Consider the following 24,313-nt stretch of genomic DNA (forward strand, 5'->3'; position numbering starts at 1 on the left):
GCAGCTCGGCCCCGACAGCTGCTGGCCCAAGCCCTCAAGAATGAAGGCTGGCAGCCCGGCCACCACCTGTCCCGTCCTACCTTCGCTGCGACAATGCTGAGGCCCATCCCGTTCTGCTTTTTGAGGGTCACCGTGATTACTTCAGGTTCTTTCCTCAGAGGCTGAGCCTAAGAGATGGAAACAGAACTTTACTACAGGCCTGAAACACAAGTACCGCCACTCGGTCACTCGTTTTCTCTCCGGTACTGGGGAGAGGAAACCAACAGAGAGTGGAAAAGGAAACAGTAAAAATCAACGAACACAGGTACTCTTCCTGGAGTGACCTGGAAAAGTAAATACCAATAGTCTTGACTCCAGAGCCTTAAAGATGAATCATCACAGATGCTATTTAAATGTTATCTAAAGAACTTAATTTATAAAATAAAGCTAACCTTGCATTACTTTCACATGAGAAAAACCTGATCATAAAGAGAAAATTAAATTTTTACTTTATTATCTTTCAGCACCAATTACTAGGTGTTTTTTAAGAAAGAAATTTACACTTACTTTACACTGTCTATGGGGAGGACTGCAAAAACAGTGACGACAAAGATGATCTCACATCTCTGTCTCTTAAGAAAATTCAACAGCAAAAATACAGCAGCCACAGGCTTCAGACAGTGGGACCCAAAGTTCTGCATGATTCTGTGAAGGCCGTGGCTGGGGGTAACTTAGCGACCAATAAGGCCAGTTTCTGAACAGATCCACCAACAAAGGAGCAAGTGAAACTAGCCACTGAAGTTACATGTCCTGTACATGTCCTGCCTCACGTGAAAGAGCCAACAAAGGTAAAGAAGAAACTCCCAGTGCCCACACTGAGAGAATTTAATCAGTTAAACACGTAAGTACGCGGGCACGTGGCCAAGAAGTGGTGACTGTACACGTGGCTTGTCAATTGAGAACCAAAGTCTGGATGATAATATTTTAAGGGAAATAAATAAGATTAGGTGACAAAGCTTTTTAAAATATCAAGACCTGAAATCTTCTCAGGGATCCATGAATAAACTAGAAAGTTGAAAAGAATCGGTGATTCCATCTAAGGTACTTGCTTTTCTATAACACCTGGGAATTAGAAATTGCTCCTGTTCCTTGCTATTAGCTCAACAGCAGCGAGTAAAGAGGATTAGCGGCACATTCACTTTATCGGTAGGTAAATGTGATCGACTTGGTGTAACAGCAAATCACCAACTAATTCAGTTTCTGGAGATGCTCAAATCTAAAGTTTGCTACTAAGCAAAAATAATTACTTTGAATTTAATATACAAAACACATCACACTGTTCCCCTTACATTAAGTGTTGTCACCTTAAATACTCTGGTTTTCTTAGAAATTAGGTAAGTACTAGGCACAATGTTTTGAGTAAGGAATAAGTTAGGACACCACAAGGAAGTTCCTAAAGCTTCAGAAGACTTGTGGCTGGTTTTCATAGACGCGAATCCCTGAATCTTGGCCTGGGCACACTGGCTGGTATCAGGGCCAGGGGACTGACTGCCACATCCGTCGCACGTAGCACACCGACCCCGCCCACAGTCACCTGCCCAACGTGTGGTCACTCTGCTTGGCTCCCCTGAACCCTTACGTGGCTTAAGAGGCAATTACATTTAAGGTAATGTTTAATTAAGGTAAATGGAATGGAACAAAAAAGTTCTAAAAGGAAAAATTTCATTTGTTTGTATTTTTTCCTGGAATGACTTGCTAGTGTACATAGCATATGACAACTCTGGTCTGGTATCACTTTCTCAGACAAGGAAAAGCACCCTTTCTTGTTTAAAACTCTCTGTGGGAAGCAAGGCAGAATTCTCCCTAAAATCTATGAGGCTAGTGAATGCTGGGATGACCGCTCTTTCAGAAAGACACAAAATATTAGTAAATGATTTGGCACACATTTAAGACAAGGCAGAACTGACTAGAAAAAAGAAAATACTTTTACCAAAGAAAACTTCTCTAATAAAACCCATTGAGACTACCATATTAATATATTTTTTAAATAGGTATTATGGTTGACGTAACTGTGGGTATAAGTACGTTTTATTTTTAAAAGTACCATTTGTTTACAGACAAAACTATATAGACGAGGCCTGAAAATAAAAAAAAATATTTTCAAATCGTAAGGCACCCGCTTATTTTCCTTGTCCGTCTGTCACTGTCACGATACTTGCCAGTTCTGTGTTCTCCCGCGTAAGGTGACTCTCATAATCTGCACCTTCAAAATATATTGTCCAAGTGCCTGGCGAACGTGGGTGAGGAATTAACCTGCAAAATCCTGGGGAGAAAACAGGCCAACTGTTAAGAATGAAAAGCACACCACGTCGGACCCATCATCTCCAGCAAGGGAAGCAAGAGAAAGCAGTAACTGCATGCTACCTAATGACAACATTTATTTTCCTGAATTACTTTTACTCTCTCTGAAAACGGACTCATCAGACATTTAAAATTGCGTATTTGCTTTGGTCCAATGGAATTTCAGCACCAAGCAGAGAAGTGAAATTGGTCTCCCCTCTTCTTTATTCCGAAGACCTTTTCCCTTACATCGATGAGAAAATTACAGAAGTGCACGGAAATTGCTTCCTTGCAGATTGGCCTGCTCTGCTCAACTAAGAGCTCCTCAGTCACGCTGAGAATCTCTAACGCAGGAAAGGAAAGAGGGGCCAGAGAACGGCACCAGCACAGACGTCTGTGCACAGGCTCACACGCCGGGGCAAACGATTTATTCCACTCGTATAGCAATTCTGGGGTAGGACTGGCCTCCTTCTCATCGCTCTTTGCCCACATTTTCTGACAAGTCACACTCGCTTAAATTTCTTCCAAACGATAATTCAGAATCATTTTATACTGTTTTAAAGAATATCTCTGATATGTTCATCAGGGACAAATGACATCTTTACAAAACTAAGCCTACGTCATTCCTCATTTGTCAGATCTTACAGAGTTTCTCAGAGATTTCCTGACAAAGTCAGATCACACAGGCCCTGCACAATTCTTCTTTTCTCCAAAGTGGTCTTATTAGCAGCAGCTAACAATTATGAAGAGCACGCTGCTTGCCAGACACGCCCTGGTCCCCAAGACCTGGGTGCTGGGGGGGTGGGGGTGGGGGTGGGTCCTGGCTGGCCCCTGCTGGTACCCTCATCCACACTAGTGTTCCACCAGCAAGGATCACTTGGGCTGTTATCTTTGGACAGTTATGAGGTTGTTTGTGATAGAGGGAAAAGAAGACATCACAAACATACTCAATTAAAATATGGGCACAAATTATTTTTACTTAGTTTTAGTCCTTTTTTTTCAAAAAAAAAAAAATCACTGTTTCAATCCAGTTTCATTGAAATATTACGTACAATTTACTTCTTTCCCATGTTTTAGGGAATCATAATTCTCACGGTTTTGAAACGTCAACAGCTGTAATTTTCTAATTTTTTAAACATCAGGTTTGCACGTCTGGACCATATGCACACAGACGGTTTACTTTCTCAGCATCAGGAACGCACCTCAGGTCAGGTATGAGTCCGTGCTGGTTTTATAGCTTCTCTCATAGAATCGTATCACACGAAAAACCCAAAGGAAAATAAATTGAGAGCACACAGCAGTTCTTTCTTTGGCTTACAAAAAAATTGAGCATGAAAAATTAAAACCGCTGACGTCATAGAAGAAAACACCCAGTTCTCTGTTAGTCTTGTTTAAAAGCGGCTTTGTACTTGGCTACATTATCATCTAAGATGTATGAAAACAGCGTGGGGCTGCCTAGACCATGAGGAAATACCACGGACGCCCCACAACGAATCACTCGGGAAAGCCTAAGGGGAAATCACGGAAAAAATGGCATCGTGCAGTCAGGATGGCGCTGCCCCCGGGCTGGCCAAGACCTTCTCCGCAGCACCTACTCTGGAGCCGGCAGCTGGGTACCCAGCACGCCCAGCGCGTCCCACGGGGGCTGCTGAGTCAGCCTCCGCAGGCTTATTCACAAGGTCCCGAAGAGCAGCTCTGCCGGCACGTGGCCCCGAAGGCCCTCTGCCCGGCACTGAGCAGGCGGAGAGCAGGGACGACCGCCAGCCTGTCCTGCTGGACGCACACAGACAGCTCACACGCTGGCACCAAGTATCACCGAAGACGGGGAGAACCACGGGTGGGGAAGGTGGCAGCAGTGTGAGGGAGAGGCTGAGTCCACAGACAAAGGGATGCTGGCTGGAATTTCAGAAAAACAGGGCCACTGCGGGGAGCCAGACAGCGGGAAGAGGAGTGGACGCGGGGAGCGACCACATGGATGCACAGCACACGGTCCAGTACTGGGAACACGGCTCGTGTGCTTGCAGGTAGGGGGCCAGGACTGGCAGGAGATGGTGCCACGCCCAACGGCAGGTGACGGGGACGTTCAGAGCAGGAAAGCAGGAACCAGCCCGGCGGTGAAGGTGCAGGGCTGCCGCGTGAGTGTCAGGGAGCCCACGGGAGCAGGGAGGACACCCCAAAGCAGCCCCACGGCCCCAGAGCGGCTGCCCTGGCCACCACTTCCCTAGCAGGCCCCCGCTCAGGCCACTGCGGCTCAGGGACTCCCGCTGCCTGACTGAAGCTCTCTCAGACGTGCCTGCAGCCCACGCCCCTCCCTTCCGCCCCGCTTGTCCCAGAGTCAGGGCTGAACTGAGGGCTCTGCCAGCCCACCGCTGCCCCCGCCCCTTCATCCTGCACACACACCGATGCTTTAAGAACCACACCCCACCCTGCCTGTGCTTCTCCCAGGACAGCACCAAGAGCTCAGTCAGCGCTCCGGGGAGGGTTACAGACACGTCTGCCAGCTGCTGTACAAACACATTTCGTTACAAGCAGCAGCCTTTATAAAATGAATTTTTTAAAACGATCAAAACCTTTGAGGATGTAAAGACCTATTGTGGTGAGTGAAACATTCACTGAAGTTAAAAGGCACACTCACTAAGTTTATATATTTATATATCTACGGACCTTAATTTAAGCAAAAAAAAAAAAAACCAATAATAGAAAAGTTAACTCCTAAATTTTGCATCTCTTCTGCTACTCATCTGAGCTCCACATTACACAAAAGCAGAGACTAGAAGTGAAATCCGGTCTAATTTAAAAGCTCGTGGCTCAGGTGTAACTGTGGTACAGGCAGACCTCAATTTTATCGCACTTTGCAAAGATTGTTTCCCCTACAGATGGAAAGGTCTGTGGCAGCCCTGCATCAGGCAAGGCTATCGACGCCACTTTCCCCACAGCATTTGCCCACTTCAGGTCTGCGTGTCACATTCTGGTAATTCTTGCACTCTTTCCAAACTTTTCCATTATTATCGTGTGTGTTACGGTGACCTGTGATCGATCTGTGACGACTAAGACTTGCTGAGGCTTGGGGGCGGTGACCAGCATCTTTCAGCGATAAAGTACTTTTTTATCGAAGGCACGTCCATTGCTTTTCAGACGTACTACTTCTGCACGCCTAACAGACGGATTAGAGCACGGTGTGAACGTAACTTCCGCACATGTGCTGGGAACCAGAGCTTCACGCGCCTTGCTTTCCTGCGGCGTCCTCTTCATCGCCGTGGCCTGGAACCAGACCCACGGCGGCCTCCGAGGTCCGGCCTGTGTCTTCCTCGGAACACATCAACAAGAGAGTGGACAAGGGCCACAGAGTAAAAGCGGGGAAGCGAGCTGCGCCGTGCCGGTGCATCGGCACACACGCGTGTGCAAGCTCGGCATCGTGACGTGCATGGGGCTCGCCCCGTGCCACAGTGCCAGGGGCTCCACGCTCAGCCACCTGCCCAGTCCTCAAGACAGCCCCGTGGGGTGGCACCGTCGACGCGCCCACTGCACGGGGGAGGTCAAAGGCGACAGTGGGGTCAGAGCTCCGGCCGTCTGGTTCTAAGGCTGGTGCTGTTCTTGCCTGCTCTGCTCTGGGGTCACCAACACTCACGGTTCGCTGCTACGGGGCAGATGGAGCTCCCAGGCTCACACAGAACCCAGGAGGGAGGGGCAGCCAAAGTCCCTCCTGCTGTAAACCTGACACCAGGCAAGCTCTCGGGGCAGCCGAGGCAACACCCAGGACCCCGTGGTCTGCACGCCTCTGACCCCACTTCCCCACGGGACGCTCCCTTCCAAGCCGCTGGACCCCCAGCTTTTCCAGCACACGGCGCACACGACGCGGGCGGGCTGACACACACCGACACACGAGCGCAAGGCTCGCCTGCGTGCGGGCCAGCTCGGATGCCCGGTGTGGGCACCGCCACCCACCTCTCTGGCACAAAGGGTCCAGAAACTCCTGTAAGCCGTTTGGGATGTTTCTGACAACGTCGCAGGAGTAGCCATCCTCGGGCAGAAGGAACGGCAGCTGCAGGTCGGGGTCCTCCTCCAGCTGCACCTCCCGCCCGTCACTGCGTGCCAGCTCGTCGGCTGTGTTCTCCGCCACAGCCACTACATGCTCCATCAGGTCCTGGTTGGAAAACAGACACAGGGCTGAGGACACGCTCGGCGACGGGCGCAGCTGACCGGCAGCTGTCAGAAAAACCTTTAAGCACGCGTAGCGTGGCTACATACACATGCGCGGGGAGAGTGAAGTCTATCAACAATTCGAATCAGTCTATAAAGCAATAAAACACTAGCACAGCACAGACTCTTAATAGATCAGCTTCCGTATTAATTATTAATTTCCAAAGACCTGTGGTTTTAAACAGAAAGAAATTCTTCGACCACAAGAAAACGGTCTTTTTCCCTTCTCAAAAATAGCTTTTTCCTTGCACAATTTTTTAACATCCGTTTGTTAATAACCTTATTTTTATACTTAACGACATCGGAAAAATCTCACACAATGTTAAACGTAAAAAAAATCAGGACAAAGATATCTATTCCCGGCTTACGCAGAGGCTATTACCTTATTATGGGTGATTCTTGTTTAAAAACTTTCCGTTAGTGAGAGAACGTACACACAGGACAGTTCACAAATCCTAACTGTACAGCGGAGCACACGAACACTCCGCCCCCACCAACCAGCCCGCTCGGGGGACCGAGCCACACCCACTGCGAAGCTGCCCTCACTGCCCTGTCCTCCGTCCCCAAAGCCTCGGCCACCCGGGCTTCTAACCCGCGTCCTCCTGTGTCCCCAAGTCCGTGCAAATGGAAGCCCAGGGTGTAAACCCCACACTGGAGATCAAGCCATCCATCCAATTAGGTTACCTCTCTACCAAATTCTCAGGGCACGTGCAGCACTCCTCTCTATAGAGAGCCAGCTGCAGCACGTACCGTTTTCTGTGTTTCTCACCCTCTGTCCCTTCTAGGAGGCATCCCAAAATAGCAGACTCTGTTCTGGACAAGAACCTGGGTTTTACCAGGCAGACACCTCTGCACAGGTTGGGGAGCCCCTGCAGCTACTGCTGCGTGAACACAAGGACGGCACTCGGGGTCTCAGGTCACAGCGCCGCGCCCGAGAACTCAGATGTCAGGGCAGCTTCCTCACTCCCCGCCCCGGCTTTCCAACCATTTTCCAACAACCTCATTCCCCGAATTAAACCCCTTTCTACTGAACATGCTTATGTACTTTCTACTTCTTGCACCGACCTCTAACTCATACAGACATCAATAGCAAAAGTGACCTCGTGAGACGCCCCAGTGCATCACCTTACTTACTAAAGAAATAAGGGAACGGATTACATAAATTTCCCTTTTCCTCCACATTTCCCTGTGCAGACGCGGCCCGCGTGGAGTGGCGGTGTGGTGCTGTCACTTACTGTAGGGACAAAAGGCTCGTCGGGTGCACAGTGGTAATTCTGAAGTAAGGCTTGAAGTTGCAGTGAGTTTAACTTGAAGCAGGTACTGTTTATATTTGGGATGTCGTCGGGTGCGTACTTATCCATCGTGAGCAAAGTGGTTGCCTAATGCAGAATAAGCAACACGAAATCTCGTGATTTCAAAGTATTTCATAAATATTCCCCTTTACAGAACATCTGTAAAACTGCGATAACTTGCTAATTTGATTTTGAAATGCAGGGCGTGTTTAAGAAAATACAGTTCCATTAACGTTACCTATATGTGTTAAACTGAACTCAAAGCATCGTAAAGGTTTTTAGATGAACTGTTTTATTAAAATATATATTTATAATGAGACTCAATAACTTATGTTCAGAGAGCATTTACAACTTCTTAGACGGCTTCCCTGGTGGCGCAGTGGTTGAGAGTCTGCCTGCCGATGCAGGGGACGCGGGTTCGTGCCCCGGTCCGGGAAGATCCCACGTGCCGCGGAGCGGCTGGGCCCGTGAGCCACGGCCGCTGAGCCTGCGCGTCCGGAGCCTGCGCTCCACAACAGGAGAGGCCACAATAGTGAGAGGACCACGTACCGCAAAAACAAACAAAAACAAAAAAAGCTTCTTAGAAACGTCAACATTATAACCATTAAGATCACCAATTACTAAGGTCTGAGTAAAACACCATTGTAATGACTTCTTTTTTAAAAGATTTATTATTTGTTTAATTTATTTATTTTTTGCTGTGTCGGGCCTTAGCTGCAGCACGTGGGATCTTCGCTGAGGCACGCGGGATCTTCCGTTGTGATGGGCAGGCTTCTCTAGTTGTGGCGCGCGGGCTCCAGGGCGCGCGGGCTCTGTAGCTTGTGGCACACGGGCTCTCTAGCTGAGGAGCACAAGCTCAGCAGCAGTTGCGGTGCGCAGGCTTAGTTGCCCCGCGGCATGTGGGACCCCAGTTCCCGGACCAGGGATCGAACCCACGTCCCCTGCACTGTAAGGTGGACTCTTTCCCACTGGGCCACCAGGGAAGTCCCTGTAATGACTTTTTTAATAACTCGCTGATTCAATCAAAGTAAGAGGGCAGAAACCTCTTTCGAAACTAAATATTTTTAAGAGACTGAGAAAGAAATACAAAATTATACATTGTAATAACGCTAAAGAAGTGCCCTAGGACGCGAGGCTCTAGACGCCCACTTCCTCAACCGCAAATGCCCGCTCCTGGTCTTAACACCTGGGAAGCTCCTAGGACTGGCTGAGCCATTAGGACACGGCTCTGCTGTACTCCTTTGTCCCTTTCTTCCTCTCTTGCTCTGTTCCTGGTGACCTGATGATTTTCTGCAGTGGTGTGCTTAGATTCCTTTCTCTTTATCTGTGTATCTGCTATAGGTCTTTGCTCTGCGGTTACCTGGCTTTGTATTCTTAAAAAGGCAATCATCATCCATTTTCAAACTGGACTTTATCTTTCAGTATGGAGCTTTATGAAATATACCTTACTATTCTCAATTTAAAAAAACCCTTTAAGGTATTTATTCTACTGAGTACCACCTGTTACGGGCTGTACTGTGTCCTCCAAAATTCGTATGGGGAAGTCCTAACCCTGTTTACCTCAGAATGTCACCTTATTTGGAGACACGATCCTAACAGAAGGAATCAAGTTAAATCAGGTCAGTAGGTCTGGCGTCTTCATAAAAGGCGGACGTTTGGACACAGGTGTGCCTCCAGGAAGACAAAGGCAGAGGCGGGGAGGGGTGGTGTGTCCACAAGCCCGGGGACACCAAAGACTGCCAACAGCCAGCAGAGCCTACGGAGGCCTGGAGCAGATTCTCCCTCGCAGGAACCAACGTGCCCTGGCCTGGATCTCAGACTTCTGGCCTCCAGACACAATACATTTCTGCTGTTTAAGCCACCACATTCGTTGTACTTTGTTCAAGCAACCCAGGCAAACTAATAAACCTATGTGCACATGCGGAAAACCCCAGAGGGAGGGTGCCGAGCTCCGCGGAGTCCTCGTTCCCCCCGTGGTGGAACCAGAGACGTGTACGACCGCGCCACTGAGCGGGGCCGGGACCACCCACCTGCACGATCCTGCTGAGGTGGCAGTCGGCCGCCAGCTCCAGGCCCTGCTTCTCCGCCCAGGCCTCCACGTGCCCGAGCTGCTGGCGGATGATGGCGCCCCAGTAGTGGGAGCACAGCCCCGACGTGGGGTCGGTCACCAGCCGGTTGAAGAGCCACATGTTGATGAAGTGGAAGAGCTGGGAGAAGAGCTGGATGGTCAGCGCGGCGTTGACCCGGCAGCGGCGCAGCAGTGACATGGCCCCCGTGAGCGTGTGCAGCACGTCGTCTGTGTAGAGAGACGGCACTGCGTCACCGAGGGGGCTCCGGCATTAGCGGTAAACGCGCGCGACGTCTGTTCAACCTCTTTGGAACAGCAATCTCATCCCAACGGGAAGCAGTGACGTGGTCTCGAGCTACCAATACGCAGCGGTACGAACCGCATCTACGTAAGTTCACCCGGACAGACCTCCGGGAAAGTCTGATGTCGCACCAGCAGGATGCGACAAGGTAACTCTTCTTAAACAAGACACGTGGTGATCACAATTGATGAGTTAAGAATGCCAGATCCCATAGGATGCCTCGTTACTTTCATAATACTCCCCCTCACATACAGCAAATATGAAAATGAAGCTAAACAAACAGGAGAAGGAGGGGACGAAGGAGAAGAAGAGAACCCTGACCTATTTTGGGTCTCTGCAGGCTGTTCTCTTCGGGGTCGTCCAGAAAGGCTGGCATGTAATTATTCAGTTCTGACTGGAGACAGTGGACCAGGTATCTGAAAATACGTAAACAATTTTAATCATCTCAGAATGACGCCCTGCTACTATCAGACATAACATCACAAGTGAAACAACTCGGACTGCTTAGAAATATCTTCCATGTAAAAAGTCACGTAAGAGCTGTACTCTCAGGATTCCTGAAGCACAACTGAGTGAATTAAATCTATTAAATCAACACATTTTGCATATAGCTATTTATGCTTCTTGATATCCATCTTCAATTGGGGTAAATAAAAACCCTTAAAATTAGTTTTGAAAATTTAACCAGAAAACATGATTTAGATCCTTACAGAATAGTATCATCTCCAAACACATGTTCTTACTTAAAGGCCATTTGAACCAAGTGTGCTAGAACATCCTGGGCATCCAACGTGATTCGACTAAGATCTCGGTCCTGCTTTATGAAGTTGAGAAGCTCAGATGCATTTGCCATCCAGAAAGCAAGCGCCCCTGCAATATTCTTCTGCTTCTGTAGACAGAACACGTTTCCGTAAGCAACCACAGGACAAGCGACAATCACAAAAATAAAAAGGAATGCTCTTGAAAAGCTGAAGACAGACCAGTACCTTCCCATTTCCACCAAGGTATTTACCACAGATACCAGATACTTGCAGAGGAATTTGGGTACACACACAGCAATGGAAAGTAAAAACCCACCGCAACTTCTTAGGCTTCATGTATAGACACACGGATCTAATGAGCTACAATTTATGGAATCAGTGGGGGTAAGGAGGTATCGAATAATACAACACCAAATTGGAGATCGTGCATTATCTGGTAATCTGTGAAGTATACACACATGTATCCATGGTTACCCAACAGCCACCCTGATGCTCAAAGTCACTGGCTTGGACACCAAGCGACTCGGTATCAAGTACTGATCTATCGTGTCATCTCCCGACCACATGTGCAGGCCAGGCAACCTCAGATGAGATCCAAAGAATAGGAACCAAGGATAAACAATAAAGAGAAGAAACAGAACTTTTGTCATTTCATATCCACACTGAAGTGCATTAAGCAAAAGTTATGAAATGCTGATAAAGGCTGCACAGTCCAAAAAGGGTTTTAGTACTGCATGTTCCAGCTGCCAAATGAGTGTTATGAGCCTCGGTCCGGTTGTTGTCGTACTTTGACATGGAAGCAGCATGAGAGACTCAGCTAAGCCAACACAGCCAGGAGGATCGGCTCCCAGCAGTATGTCCTACCTGATCAACCTGGTCTACTTCCTGGAGAAAAACAGACGCGGGGAAACCAAGCAGAACGAGAGAAAGAAACTTGTAAACAATCATGACAGTTAAAAAAAAAAAAAAAAATCAAAACACTAACATGAAGGTACGACATGAGGGTACGACATCTAGTTACGCTATTCCCATGTTACACACTCATTTATAGTCCTGAGGCAGCTTTGGAAGTCTAGGGCATAAACGATTCGTTTCATGTTCTTAAAACTGGCACAGTAACGAAGGGAATTCCTAGAGTTCATCTATAAAGAAGATGTTACAATAAACGAATACCCTGATCTCTTTAAAAAGATTTACAAAGAAAAGGACTTCTTAACGTCTCTTAACAGCGTTTCGCGTTTGAGACGACTTAAACGTACGTAACTTGAGAGTCTATTCTCCTGGATCAGTTAATAAGAATGAAAAACAAGAAAGACCAGCAAAAACAGTAAGAGCTGAGAACTTAAAAATGTATTAAAGACGTATTATTTCTATACTAGAAAGGAGCAACTTGTTTTTTGAAAGTAGGTTTTTACAAAAACTGAAAGAATTTTAATTATTCCATAATTACTCTCTAAAAATTGAAGATTTTTAGATCTTCAATCTAAATATTGAAGATTTTTAGATCTCCAATCACATACTGAACCTAAATCTGAAGTCTGAAAGGCGTGTCCTGATAATGGTGATTTCACTGCCTAGTTAAGAAAAGTCCATCAAAAGTAGTTTGCTGATGGGAGTCTAATGATTTGAAATCCAAACGCGACGGAAGACAGACAATGGCTCTGAATGACAAGTGGAAAGGAAATCCACATCTGTCTATAAAATAATAAGACAGTAACAAAATGGTATCCAAATAAAACGACTTTCCTTTTTAATCTGTTTCCTCACCTGGGTAGAAGACTCATAACCTCCTCAGATTCACAGGCTAACCACTCAAACATAAAAGAAACCCTTCTTGAAAATGTCTGGCCTTTTAAAACAGTTCTGAGGGAATTAAGAGAGTCGTCTGCCTCAAACTAGTCTTTTCTAGTTTGAAAAGTATCCTGACAGGAGAAAAACAATCAAACCATCTAGCCATGTTATGTAACATTGTATACCTAGAGTTTCACAGCTGAGTAATAAATAGTGTTGACAAGTGATTTAGGAACACTTTTTAAAAAAATCTGTAAATTTACTTTTAAGGACTTTAAACCTCCAAGTTATCTAAAAGTCTGGAAAACTATTATGCCAACTCTATCAACTATAGACAAGACAGTACTAAAGGAAACACACCATTCTGCCAAGAGAATATCCTTATTTCCTGAAAATTTTAAAACTGGTTTATGAAAGAATTTGAATCTGATTTTCGTCGTGAGAAATCTCACGATGTCCATTATACCTACACAAGTTTGCTATCAAAAAACCCAGATGCTAACTACCAACATCCTAGTAGGCTCATTATAAAAGAACAAGTCCTTTTTCATAACCATTAAAAAATTCTAAGGAGGTGTCAGGAACTGATGGGGCGGGTAATGGAGGGAAACTGCTCGGCGGGTGAGGGGTCTGTCTGGAGTGATGGAAAAGCTATGGAGTCAAGTTCAGGAGGCTGCACGACACTGAATGTGCTGACGCTACCCAACGACTCACTTTAAAATGGTTCATTCTATGTTACGTGAATTTCACCTCAGTAATTTATTATTATTTTTTAAATTCTCAATGCCTTCTCACAACTAGTGTAATTTCAAGGGTCTTTTTCATGATCATTATGTTACCATGTACGGTTTCTCTTCCCTTATTTTAAATTTTGTAGGGAAGAAACAGAAACAAAGTTTACATTTCTTTTCAACTTTTAAAGCTATACAATTTCTAATCCTACTTATGTAACTTTCGTTTTAGAAAAAATTAAGACGGAGTCAAACATGTAAACAAATCTGAAATGTTAAAAAAACTAACTTAACTGATTTAAAAATTATAAACACGGTCATTGAACTGGCGCGGCTCTGCAGGCTGGTGCTTACCTGAATGACCCCCTCCATCATGCTCACCATCTTGTTGACGATGGCAATCACTTTGTGCGTCCGTTCTGCGGGACTGACATCGGGTCTGTACTGGCTGGACAATACATACCGACACGCCATATATAACACGTATGTAGGTGACAACTTAAAATGGACTGTAGAGCTATTAGTGTAATTTATAATGGCAGATAAAAATGAATCTTCAGCTGTGAAAAGATTTCAAAAAAGAAGAAGAAAAAAAAAAAAGAACAAAAAGAACCCCATGAAAATCAGATGGAGAAAAATGGAACAAGAAGTAATTCACTACCAATGGAATCTGAAATTACTCACAACTTTCCCTGAATTCAATGCTTGCAGGCAGTATTAGGTCAGGCCCAGGAGCGTCCTGAGTTCTGAAAGAGGAAAATGGCCATTTCTTAAAATCCGGTCGCATTAGCTAATAACATCACCGACAACCAGTGCAGATTTCTGCAACTATTTCTTAAATGTCTCTATATAAAATTTTTTCAAATAACACACAGCCCGATGACTGGTTTTCATGTGGAACCTATTCAAACGTTCAAATGAGTGAACTGGGAGTGACCGCGTCCCAGCTCCTCACAGAGGTCAGGTCCTCGAAGTATCTGCTTCCGTCAGGAGAACAGATCTGACCCTGTTTCTTTATTATTGATGAAGACGTCGCGTGGAGCAGAGAGATCAGGCTGCCAGGCACCTGCTACCGCGATGGCTCAAGTGACAATGAAGAGACACTGCTGGGAGACACAGAGAAAATCTAAACCACACTGAGCTTGAAACTGAGCTCTCACACAGGAAAAAGAAAAGCGTCCTAAGAGCTAGACATCGCCTTTCTCTCCCAAGAGAGGTTAGACACGTGACCCCTGCCATTCCAGGTCCCCTCGACCACTCAGTGTTAGCGTTTGTCCCCGCGCACGGCGACCACGCCGTAGGATGACTAACACGGCTGACTACAGATCTGCAGGTACAGACGGGCGAACTAAAGTGATTCCTTTCCAACAACAAATGTTCTGGTCCCTCCATCCTCATCTCCACGCACCAAAAGACGAATAAGGAGAAATATAATGTGAGTTCATTCAAACGATCATAAACATGAAAAAGTAAAAACAAAAAAAACCTTCTTTTCACCAAATTACATGCTTCAAAGTTTATTATCCAGTCTATGATTTATTAATTTGGACTTAACTCAATAATTTAGGTATAAAAATGCTCTTAGAAACAGAAGTAATTCAAAAGCTCAGTTATTTTAATGTGCCTTTCTTATGCTGCCGTATTTGTAAACATGTGAAATTGCAGCTAAGCAGTTATTTTCAATTTAATACCCGTAACGTGAACCTGGATAAATTTTTACCAAATTTTTTTAATGCTTCATCACTTCAACACATCTATTAAAAATAAGGAATTTAAATTCTCATTGAAAAAATTTTAAAAATGTGTCAGTGGTACTTTAGAAGTCTTTTCCATCATTCATAATTGTTTCCTTGACTAAGGTTAGTATTTGATCGCTCATGAAAGCCACTTAGATTTTTATGACCATACCAGTGTAGAAGAACTGCTTACACTAACAATGTATTATATACACGAAAAACACAGAGACTGAAAATGGGAAGAACCATCTGTTTCCATCACTGCCCTCATATCAACAAAGCAACACGTATTTATATCCAATAAAACTTAAGCAAGTCTTGGCAAAACAAAAGAATATGACCTTGCAAAAAACTTAACTAAAACATACGCTCACAGGAAAGAATAATTTCTGACATACAATTAATCATATGGCTATTCTGACACTATGTTACCATATATTTATTAACTGTATTAATAAGTTAGTAAGTATACACTTATTAATTTTGCATATCCTAAAAACATTATCCTGATCAATCTTCCCCTCCCCTAATGACGATTTGCTTATTCAAGTATTTATGGGCTTAGAACTATGATACACACCTCTTGATCACCTTATACGCAAATGGAGGTTAACTCCTTATAAGACTAATTCACCGTTCTGAACATCTAATTCTAGAATACACTACCAAAATCAAGTCCGGACACAGAAAGTAGGCTATTTCTTATTATATCTAAAACAAATTCTCCATGTATAATGATTCATACTGTAATTGTAAAAATATTCACAAAAAAATACTGAATAATAACCAAAAGCCCGTAATAAAAATGAGGTAAGAACTTGAGATTCCCAGATGAGTCTACAGATTTAATTACTATGATGAATGCTATTAAAATCTTATAATGTACAGTGCCCTCTGCTGCAAGATGGAAAACTTAAGCACTGCATCAGTCGCTTGTCGCCTGTCACCAAATGGTAAGCGACCTGCCTCAGCTAATGCCTTGGTTACTGGATCTGCGAAAGGGAACGGTCAGCATGGCCTCATCAAAAGTCTGAAAAGCACCGAAGACGAGCGCTCCTGGCTCCACTGCTGATAACGAGAGCGTTCACACCCAGCTCCCCCGCTTCTGTGCGAGGAGGGCTCAACACCTACAATGAACCACCATGCTTTCCAACACCGAAACAATTTTAGAAGCCACAAGGAAACAGAATTCTGACTTAAGGTGAGATGTATTTAAAAAAATCTTAAGAAAAGGAAATAACAAAAGGTCTATGTTCTCTGTTCAAAAAAACCAGGCAAGACCAGTGCCAGCAGAGAAAAAGCCTCATCTCCGTCTATCAACACGGAGCCATCAGGGCGTGAGACAGAGCAGGATGGCACTCCGTAACTCTGAAACACTCAACTTCAACCTCATTTTTGGCTCTGTGTATTTTTAAACACGTGAGGATTTCCTCTGGAAATGGGTCAAATGATTAGTCTTATCTAAATATCAAAATGATCAAATATTAAAATCCTCCAAAAATTCCCTTTCCCCCTGTTTTTACCAAGTAGCACATTTAACATGGAAACATCTTAATTCAAACTGCCTCCCGTTTCAACTGGATGAGGCCGTGGCATGTAAGCGAGGGATGTAACTGTTGATGAAGCATTTTTTTTTTCAATTCAGTAACATGAAAAGGAAATAACCTTAACGTACTGCTAACACTCTAAAAATGTCAGCCAAACCTCTGGAGTGAGTAACCTCTAACCCAAACCCCCTCCAGGTGTACTTTCACTCCTTTCACAATTCCAAAGCACCCATTTCCCACCTGCTTTCTTGCCTGCGGTAGTCCAGCTGCTGCTCCACTCTGACCATGGGCTTCACCATCCCTCGCTCGGCGGTGCCGGCGGCAGACAGCCCCCTGTCGCCGTCCAGCCTGGAGGAGCTCTAAGTCCAGGGGAAACACAGGGCGTTTAAACACGGCACGCGGACCAACCACGCTTCACACTCAGTCAGCGTCGTGGGGGAGGCGGGGGAGGCGGTGGGGGGGGGGGAGCGCAGAGGGACAGCAGAGGCCAGGAGGGGCCCAGCAGTGCCGAGGATGCCACGTCCACAGCAGTGTGCCCAAGAGCAGTCACTGAGAGAATAACAGCACACACGGCCACTTTCCCCGTCTGGCTCTAAAACACAGGCATGCAGGCGTGGGGCACACACACCAGGGCCCTGCAGAAAGTCCAGTAATAGCGGCGACCTGACTCCAGAGTTCTCTTGGGTCAGGACACAGTGGACGGGGTACGTGCACAACGTGAAGAGGCGGCTTTGTTTACTTGTGAGTTTTAAGGAAGGATGTAAAAATTCACTCATCACAGCTCAAAACCTAGTGAAGGATTCAGTACAGAAACTGGCTTACTTCCTGCCCTTAATCAACCCAGGGAAAAGACACCTATGAAGCAACCCAACAGTCGATGTTAAGTCCCTCCAAGCAGTGCCCACTCCTAGCCAGCCTGTGGCTGACAGAGGGATGAGTTACTGATATTCAGAAAACAATCAGAACAGAATCAATAAATTTAGGTAAAAAATCCACTGCAGCAAAAAATTTATGTAAGACTTCTTGCTACATCCCTTACTGTAGAAACTGAGCACAGATAAGTAAATAAAAATCGTCCTGGCCTTATCAACCAGAATTAACACCGTGCAGCATGTATCCTTCCGTTCTTTATATTTCCCATAAATGACATTACACAGCCTACACTCTGTAAAAGATACTTTTTCTTATGCTGTAGACATCTCGTAATATTATTTTTCCGTTACAGAATTGCAATGGCTGTATTAACATTTTGTTGTCTATTCGTCAAGGTTCATTAAACCAACTTTTATTAGGTTGTTTAAAATGTTCATCAGTATAAAGTGTCAGGATAGCGGTGCTTGTTTGTGTGTGTATAAATACACACACGCGCACACACACACACATTCACACACAGTAATTAATTACTTTGTTAAGGTATGGCTACAGAAATAAAATTGCTTGGTCAGTGGATGGCGACATTTAGACTACAAAAAGTTGTTATAAATGAATAATGGTAAGGCAATGAACAAATAAACTGGTATGTTTATAAACTAACATGTTACAAAACCACTTTAGCTGTTTTCAAATGATTTTTAGAACAAATGCTCACAAAACAGCTGAAGGAAGCAGGAAAGAAAGGTGTGTGTCTACGTAGAGAAGGATTTAATCATGTTAAATACACAACAAACACACACATGCATAAGAGTTCAGAAAAGGATCTACCAAAATTTACCAAAAGCCAACCATGGACTGTGGATGAACCGTTTTCGGTTTTTTTTCACGTTTTCTCAATTCAGCCAAGTTTTCTCTATTGACTATGCATTTTTATAAGAAGCAAAGTTTTTTATAAAGATGGTTATGGTACTGGGTTCTGAGAGTACTTCTTCATTAAACTGCTCACTAGATCTTTACTGAGGCTTTTATGTACTGCAGGCATTTTTTCTAAGCAGCAGAAGTGCAGCAGTGAGCACACAAGCCCTACTACCCTCACAGAGCTCAAACCGCACAGTCAATCGACAAACAAGTAGCGTACGGTCTCAAGGGCTGCACAAGAATTTCACGTACAGTGTGTACTAGTGCCAGGGCGCTCAAGGAAGTACTCCTTCATGGAGGAGACTTCAGATGAAGCCCGAGGTAAGAAGGGGCTCGCTGGGGGACAACCAGTGGAAAGAGCGTTCCACGAGAAGCAGGCCCACCCGGCCTTCGGGTGGGACGGGGGTGGGCGTCCTGGGAACAGAAGCAGTGGTGGCACATGCTGAGCTGAGAGGGAAGGGGGCCGGGCCCCAGGAGCTGTGTGACACAGAGCGACGACCACGTGACAGTGGGACAAGAAACCACCCGGAGGCTTCGGAAGCAGGGCAGTAGCAACGTCCAATTCACGTCTTTAATACCTCGGTTCAGCTGCCGGGAGGAGAATGACGGGCCAGGGAAGAGCAGAGGAGGGGCTGCCGTCTAAGAAGCTCTGCGGTCCCTCCGCCACAGGACGGCTGCAGCCTGAGCCAGACTCTCCCGGGACGACAGACAAAGGAGGGTCAGAGGGCAGGGGCCGCGCCGGCGGGACCTGCCGGTGACCGGGTGAGGGCGTGACCAGGTGAGGGGACGAGGGGGACCAGGGCGGCCCGCGACGGGTTTCTGTCGAGCGATGCCGAGGATGCTGGAGGACGGGACGTCAGGCCCCGAGGTGGGGAAGGGTGAGGGAGAGAAGGTGTGTGAGAAAGAAAGTCTCCGTTTGTCTCAGCTGCGTTGAATGTGACGGGTGCTGCAGAGTCTGGGGGGCTGGCGCCCAAGACGGAGTGGCGCACACAGAGGGCATCCAACTGTCTAAGGTCAGCTGGGAACAGGTACCAACGGAAGAGGGGGGCCCGAGGTCTGAAGCCTTGGCCCCCAATTTCAGAATCAGGCAGTGGGGGGGGGCGGGGACCCACCAATCAGACTGAGGAGGAAGGTGCCCTGAGACTGGGGGCGAGAGAGGCCCTGGGGCGGAGGGCGTGGCACCCGCTGGGTGGTGCTGGCACCGCGAGACGGACCACACGGGACCTGGAACCGGGGGCGTCGGTGCCCAGGACAGGCGCGGCCCTACGAGCGGGAAAGGAGATGGAGTGCAGGCCGTGGACACGGCCACGGCCGATGATCCCTGCCAGAAACCGCGCTGAGAACACGAGTAGGAAACGGGCAGTAGCTGGAGAGGACAGGAAGGAAGGGTTTTAAAAAACCTGTCCCGGTGCCCGAAGATGAGCCCCACGCGAGCAGCTCCTGCCCCTGAGCCGGGCCCGTGAACGGCGCGGTGGAAGGCGCAAGGCCTGGAGCTCGGCGCTTCTCGTGAGGCACTAAGACGTTCTGCCGCCCCCGTGGAGAGAGATGGGCGAGGGGTCCCAGCCACCAACCGTCCCACACAAGGAGCCACCAGCAAGACCAGCAAAGCAGACTGAGTCCAAACCGCTCTGCACAGCTACGAAGAAACAAAACAACTGCTGTTTCAGTCCACGAGTCTGGGTGTGGGGTGTTACCCAGCAGTCGGGAACCAGAACGAGGACAGAAGTAAACCAACTGTGCAAGAGAGAGAGCACAGCGCCACGGGCGTGAAGTGGCAGGTTGGGAGCCGGGACCCAAGATGAGGTAAGAAAGGGCAGGAGTCCGCTATCTGCGGGGGTGGCCTGAGCGAGAAAGGCTGGCCACACAGAGGACAGGCCTAGGACACACTGCTTGGGAGAGAAAGCACAGCCTCCCGGCCTTAGGGGAAAAGACGGTCTGCTGCTCACGTATCACCACGAGAAACACAAGTGGTAGGACACCCACACGCAGGCACTATTAAAGTCTGTCTGTATAATACTTTTACGAGGATGTCACCAGTAATTCATCAAAGACGTCCTGTTATGCGAAACAAACACAGTCCTGTCAGGTAAGAGACAATCACCCACCTTGCTCGCTGGTAATGCTGTCCCACTATGAACATCTCCTCCCAAATCAAAAGTTTGTCTCCTGAACAATTCTGTTGAGATAGAAAAGAAATACGTAGAATTAATAACTCTCAATGATAAGAGGTAGTCTCTTCTTTATAATACAAAAGGAATAGTTAGTTAATATCCCCAATGTTCAAAGATCTTCAAGAAATCACTTTACTGCCAGAATATGAACTTAATGAATTAAAAAACTATTGAAACTTTATGAGCTTTTCCTACCAATGTATACTGAATACTCTCGAGATCAGATTTTTTTTTGACTCTCTACTCTGAAAGGTGAGAAAGTGAGCATTCCTTCTCCACCTCCCATTTTTATTGTTTATTAGCATTTTTCTTTTTCCTTTTTTTTTTTTTAACATCTTTATTGGGGTATAATTGCTTTACAATGGTGTGTTAGTTTCTGCTTTATAACAAAGTGAATCAGTTGTACATATACGTATGTTCCCATATCTCTTCCCTCTTGCGTCTCCCTCCCTCCCACCCACCCTCCCTATCCCACCCCTCCAGGCAGTCACAAAGCACCGAGCTGATATCTCTGTGCTATGCGGCTGCTTCCCACTAGCTATCTACCTTACGTTTGGTAGTGTATATATGTCCATGACTCTCTCTCGCCCTGTCACAGCTCACCCTTCCGCCTCCCCATATCCTCAAGACTGTTCTCCAGTAGGTCTGTGTCTTTATTCCTGTCTTACCCCTAGGTTCTTCATGACATTTTTTTCCCTTAAATTCCATATATATGTGTTAGCACATAGTATTTGTCTTTCTCTGACTTACTTCACTCTGTATGACAGACTCTAGGTCTATCCACCTCATTACAAATAGCTCAATTTCGTTTCTTTTTATGGCTGAGTAATATTCCGTTGTATATATGTGCCACATCTTCTTTATCCATTCATCCGATGATGGGCACTTAGGTTGTTTCCATCTCCGGGCTACTATAAATATAGCTGCAATGAACATTTTGGTACATGACTCTTTTTGAATTATGGTTTTCTCAGGGTATATGCCCAGTAGTGGGATTGCTGGGTCATATGGTAGTTCTATTTGTAGTTTTTTAAGGAACCTCCATACTGTTCTCCATAGTGGCTGTACCAATTCACATTCCCACCAGCAGTGCAGGAGTGGTCCCTTCTCTCCACACCCTCTCCAGTATTTACTGTTTCTAGATTTTTTGATGATGGCCATTCTGACTGGTGTGAGGTGATACCTCATTGTAGTTTTGATTTGCATTTCTCTGATGATTAGTGATGTTGAGCATCCTTTCATGTGTTTGTTGGCAGTCCGTATATCTTCTTTGGAGAAATGTCTATTTAGGTCTTCTGCCCATGTTTGGATTGGGTTGTTTGTTTTTTTTGTTATTGAGCTGCATGAGCTGCTTGTATATTTTGGAGATTAATCCTTTGTCAGTTGCTTCATTTGCAAATATTTTCTCCCATTCTGAGGGTTGTGTTTTGGTCTTGTTTATGGTTTCCTTTGCTATGCAAAAGCTTTGAAGTTTCATTAGGTCCCATGTTTATTTTTGTTTTTATTTCCATTTCTCTAGGAGGTGGGTCAAAAAGGATCTTGCTGTCACAGAGTGTTCTGCCTATGTTTTCCTCTAAGAGTTTCATAGTTTCTGGCCTTACATTTAGGTCTTTAATCCATTTTGAGCTTATTTTTGTGTATGGTGTTAGGGAGTGATCTAATCTCATACTTTTACATGTACCTGTCCAGTTTTCCCAGCACCACTTATTGAAGAGGCTGTCCTTTCTCCACTGTACATTCCTGCCTCCTTTATCAAAGACAAGGTGACCATATGTGCGTGGGTTTATCTCTGGGCTTTCTATCCTGTTCCATTGACCTATCTTTCTGTTTTTGTGCCAGTACCATACTGTCTTGATTACTGCAGCTTTGTAGTATAGTCTGAAGTCAGGGAGCCTGATTCCTCCAGCTCCGTTTTTCGTGCTCAAGATTGCTTTGGCTATTCGGGGTCTTTTGTGTTTCCATACAAATTGTGAAATTTTTTGTTCTAGCTCTGTGAAAAATGTCAGTGGTAGTTTGACAGGGATTGCATTGAATCTGTAGATTGCTTTGGGTAGTAGAGTCATTTTCACAATGTTGATTCTTCCAATCCAAGAACATGGTATATCTCTCCATCTGTTTGTATCATCTTAATTTTCTTTCATCAGTGTCTTATAATTTTCTGCATACAGGTCTTTTGTCTCCTTAGGTAGGTTTATTCCTAGATATTTTATTCTTTTTGTTGCAGTGGTAAATGGGAGTGTTTTCTTGATTTCACTTTCAGATTTTTCATCATTAGTGTATAGGAATGCAAGAGATTTCTGTGCATTAATTTTGTATCCTGCAACTTTACCAAATTCATTGATTAGCTCTAGTAGTTTTCTGGTAGCATCTTTAGGATTCTCTATGTATAGTATCATGCCATCTGCAAACAGTGACAGCTTTACTTCTTCTTTTCCGATTTGTATTCCTTTTATTTCCTTTTCTTCTCTGATTGCTGTGGCTAAAACTTCCAAAACTATATTGAATAAGAGTGGTGAGAGTGGGCAACCTTGTCTTGTTCCTGATCTTAGTGGAAATGCTTTCAGTGTTTCATCATTGAGGATGATGTTGGCTGTGGGTTTGTCATATACGGCCTTTATTATGTTGAGGAAAGTTCCCTCTATGCCTACTTCCTGCAGGGTTTTTATCATAAATGGGTGTTGAATTTTGTCAAAAGCTTTCTCTGCATCTATTGAGATGATCATATGGTTTTGCCCCTTCAATTTGTTAATATGGTTTATCACATTGATTGATTTGCGTATATTGAAGAATCCTTGCATTCCTGGAATAAACCCCACTTGATCATGGTGTATGATCCTTTTAATGTGCTGTTGGATTCTGTTTGCCTAGTATTTTGTTGAGGATTTTTTGCATCTATGTTCATCAGTGATATTGGCCTGTAGTTTTCTTTCTTTGTGACATCCTTGTCTGGTTTTGGTATCAAGGTGATGGTGGCCTCGTAGAATGAGTTTGGGAGTGGTCCTCCCTCTGCTATATTTTGGAAGAGTTTGAGAAGGATAGGTGTTAGCTCTTCTCTAAATGTTTGATAGAACTCGCCTGTGAAGCCATCTGGTCCTGGGCTTTTGTTTGTTGGAAGATTTTTAATCACAGTCTCAATTTCAGTGCTTTGTGATTGGTCCGTTCATATTTTCTCTTTCTTCCTGATTCAGCTCTTGCAGGTTGTGCATTTCTAAGAATTTGTCCATTTCTTCCAGGTTGTCCATTTTATTGGCATAGAGTTGCTTGTAATAATCTCTCACGATCTTTTGTATTTCTGCAGTGTCAGTTGTTACTTCTCCTTTTTCATTTCTAATTCTATTGATTTGAGTCTTCTCCCTTTTTTGAGATCAGTGTTTTGAAAACTAGTAACAAAAAATTGAAAGGACGCATAAAGAAAAAAAGAGAAAGCTGTTCCATCAGTGAGTCTCTCTAGGCTGCAAATGGTACGTGAACACAGCGCAGACGCCCGAGGTGCCAGGAGCCCACGTGTGGACTCAGGGAAGGCCGGGGTGAGGTGGGGTGGGTGGAGTGGGCATGAAGACAAGGCACAGGCCCAGCTGACTCCTGCCTGAAAGCCAAGCTGATGG

General features: G+C 45.5%; 1 protein-coding gene across 1 annotated transcript in view; it reads right to left on the reverse strand.

The window, feature by feature from the left end:
- AFDN (afadin, adherens junction formation factor) overlaps positions 1–24,313 on the reverse strand; it is a 139,508-nt gene that overhangs the window by 36,381 nt on the left and 78,814 nt on the right. The window contains 12 exon segments of the mRNA XM_032651019.1: positions 81–167; positions 2,199–2,302; positions 6,265–6,463; positions 7,755–7,898; positions 9,842–10,107; positions 10,502–10,596; positions 10,924–11,069; positions 13,818–14,023; positions 14,148–14,209; positions 16,987–17,105; positions 20,643–20,696; positions 20,698–20,713. Of these exon segments, the coding sequence (XP_032506910.1) occupies positions 81–167; positions 2,199–2,302; positions 6,265–6,463; positions 7,755–7,898; positions 9,842–10,107; positions 10,502–10,596; positions 10,924–11,069; positions 13,818–14,023; positions 14,148–14,209; positions 16,987–17,105; positions 20,643–20,696; positions 20,698–20,713 (1,498 nt within the window).

Source organism: Phocoena sinus, chromosome 12, assembly GCF_008692025.1.
Source record: "Phocoena sinus isolate mPhoSin1 chromosome 12, mPhoSin1.pri, whole genome shotgun sequence".
Classification (NCBI taxonomy): domain Eukaryota; kingdom Metazoa; phylum Chordata; class Mammalia; order Artiodactyla; family Phocoenidae; genus Phocoena; species Phocoena sinus.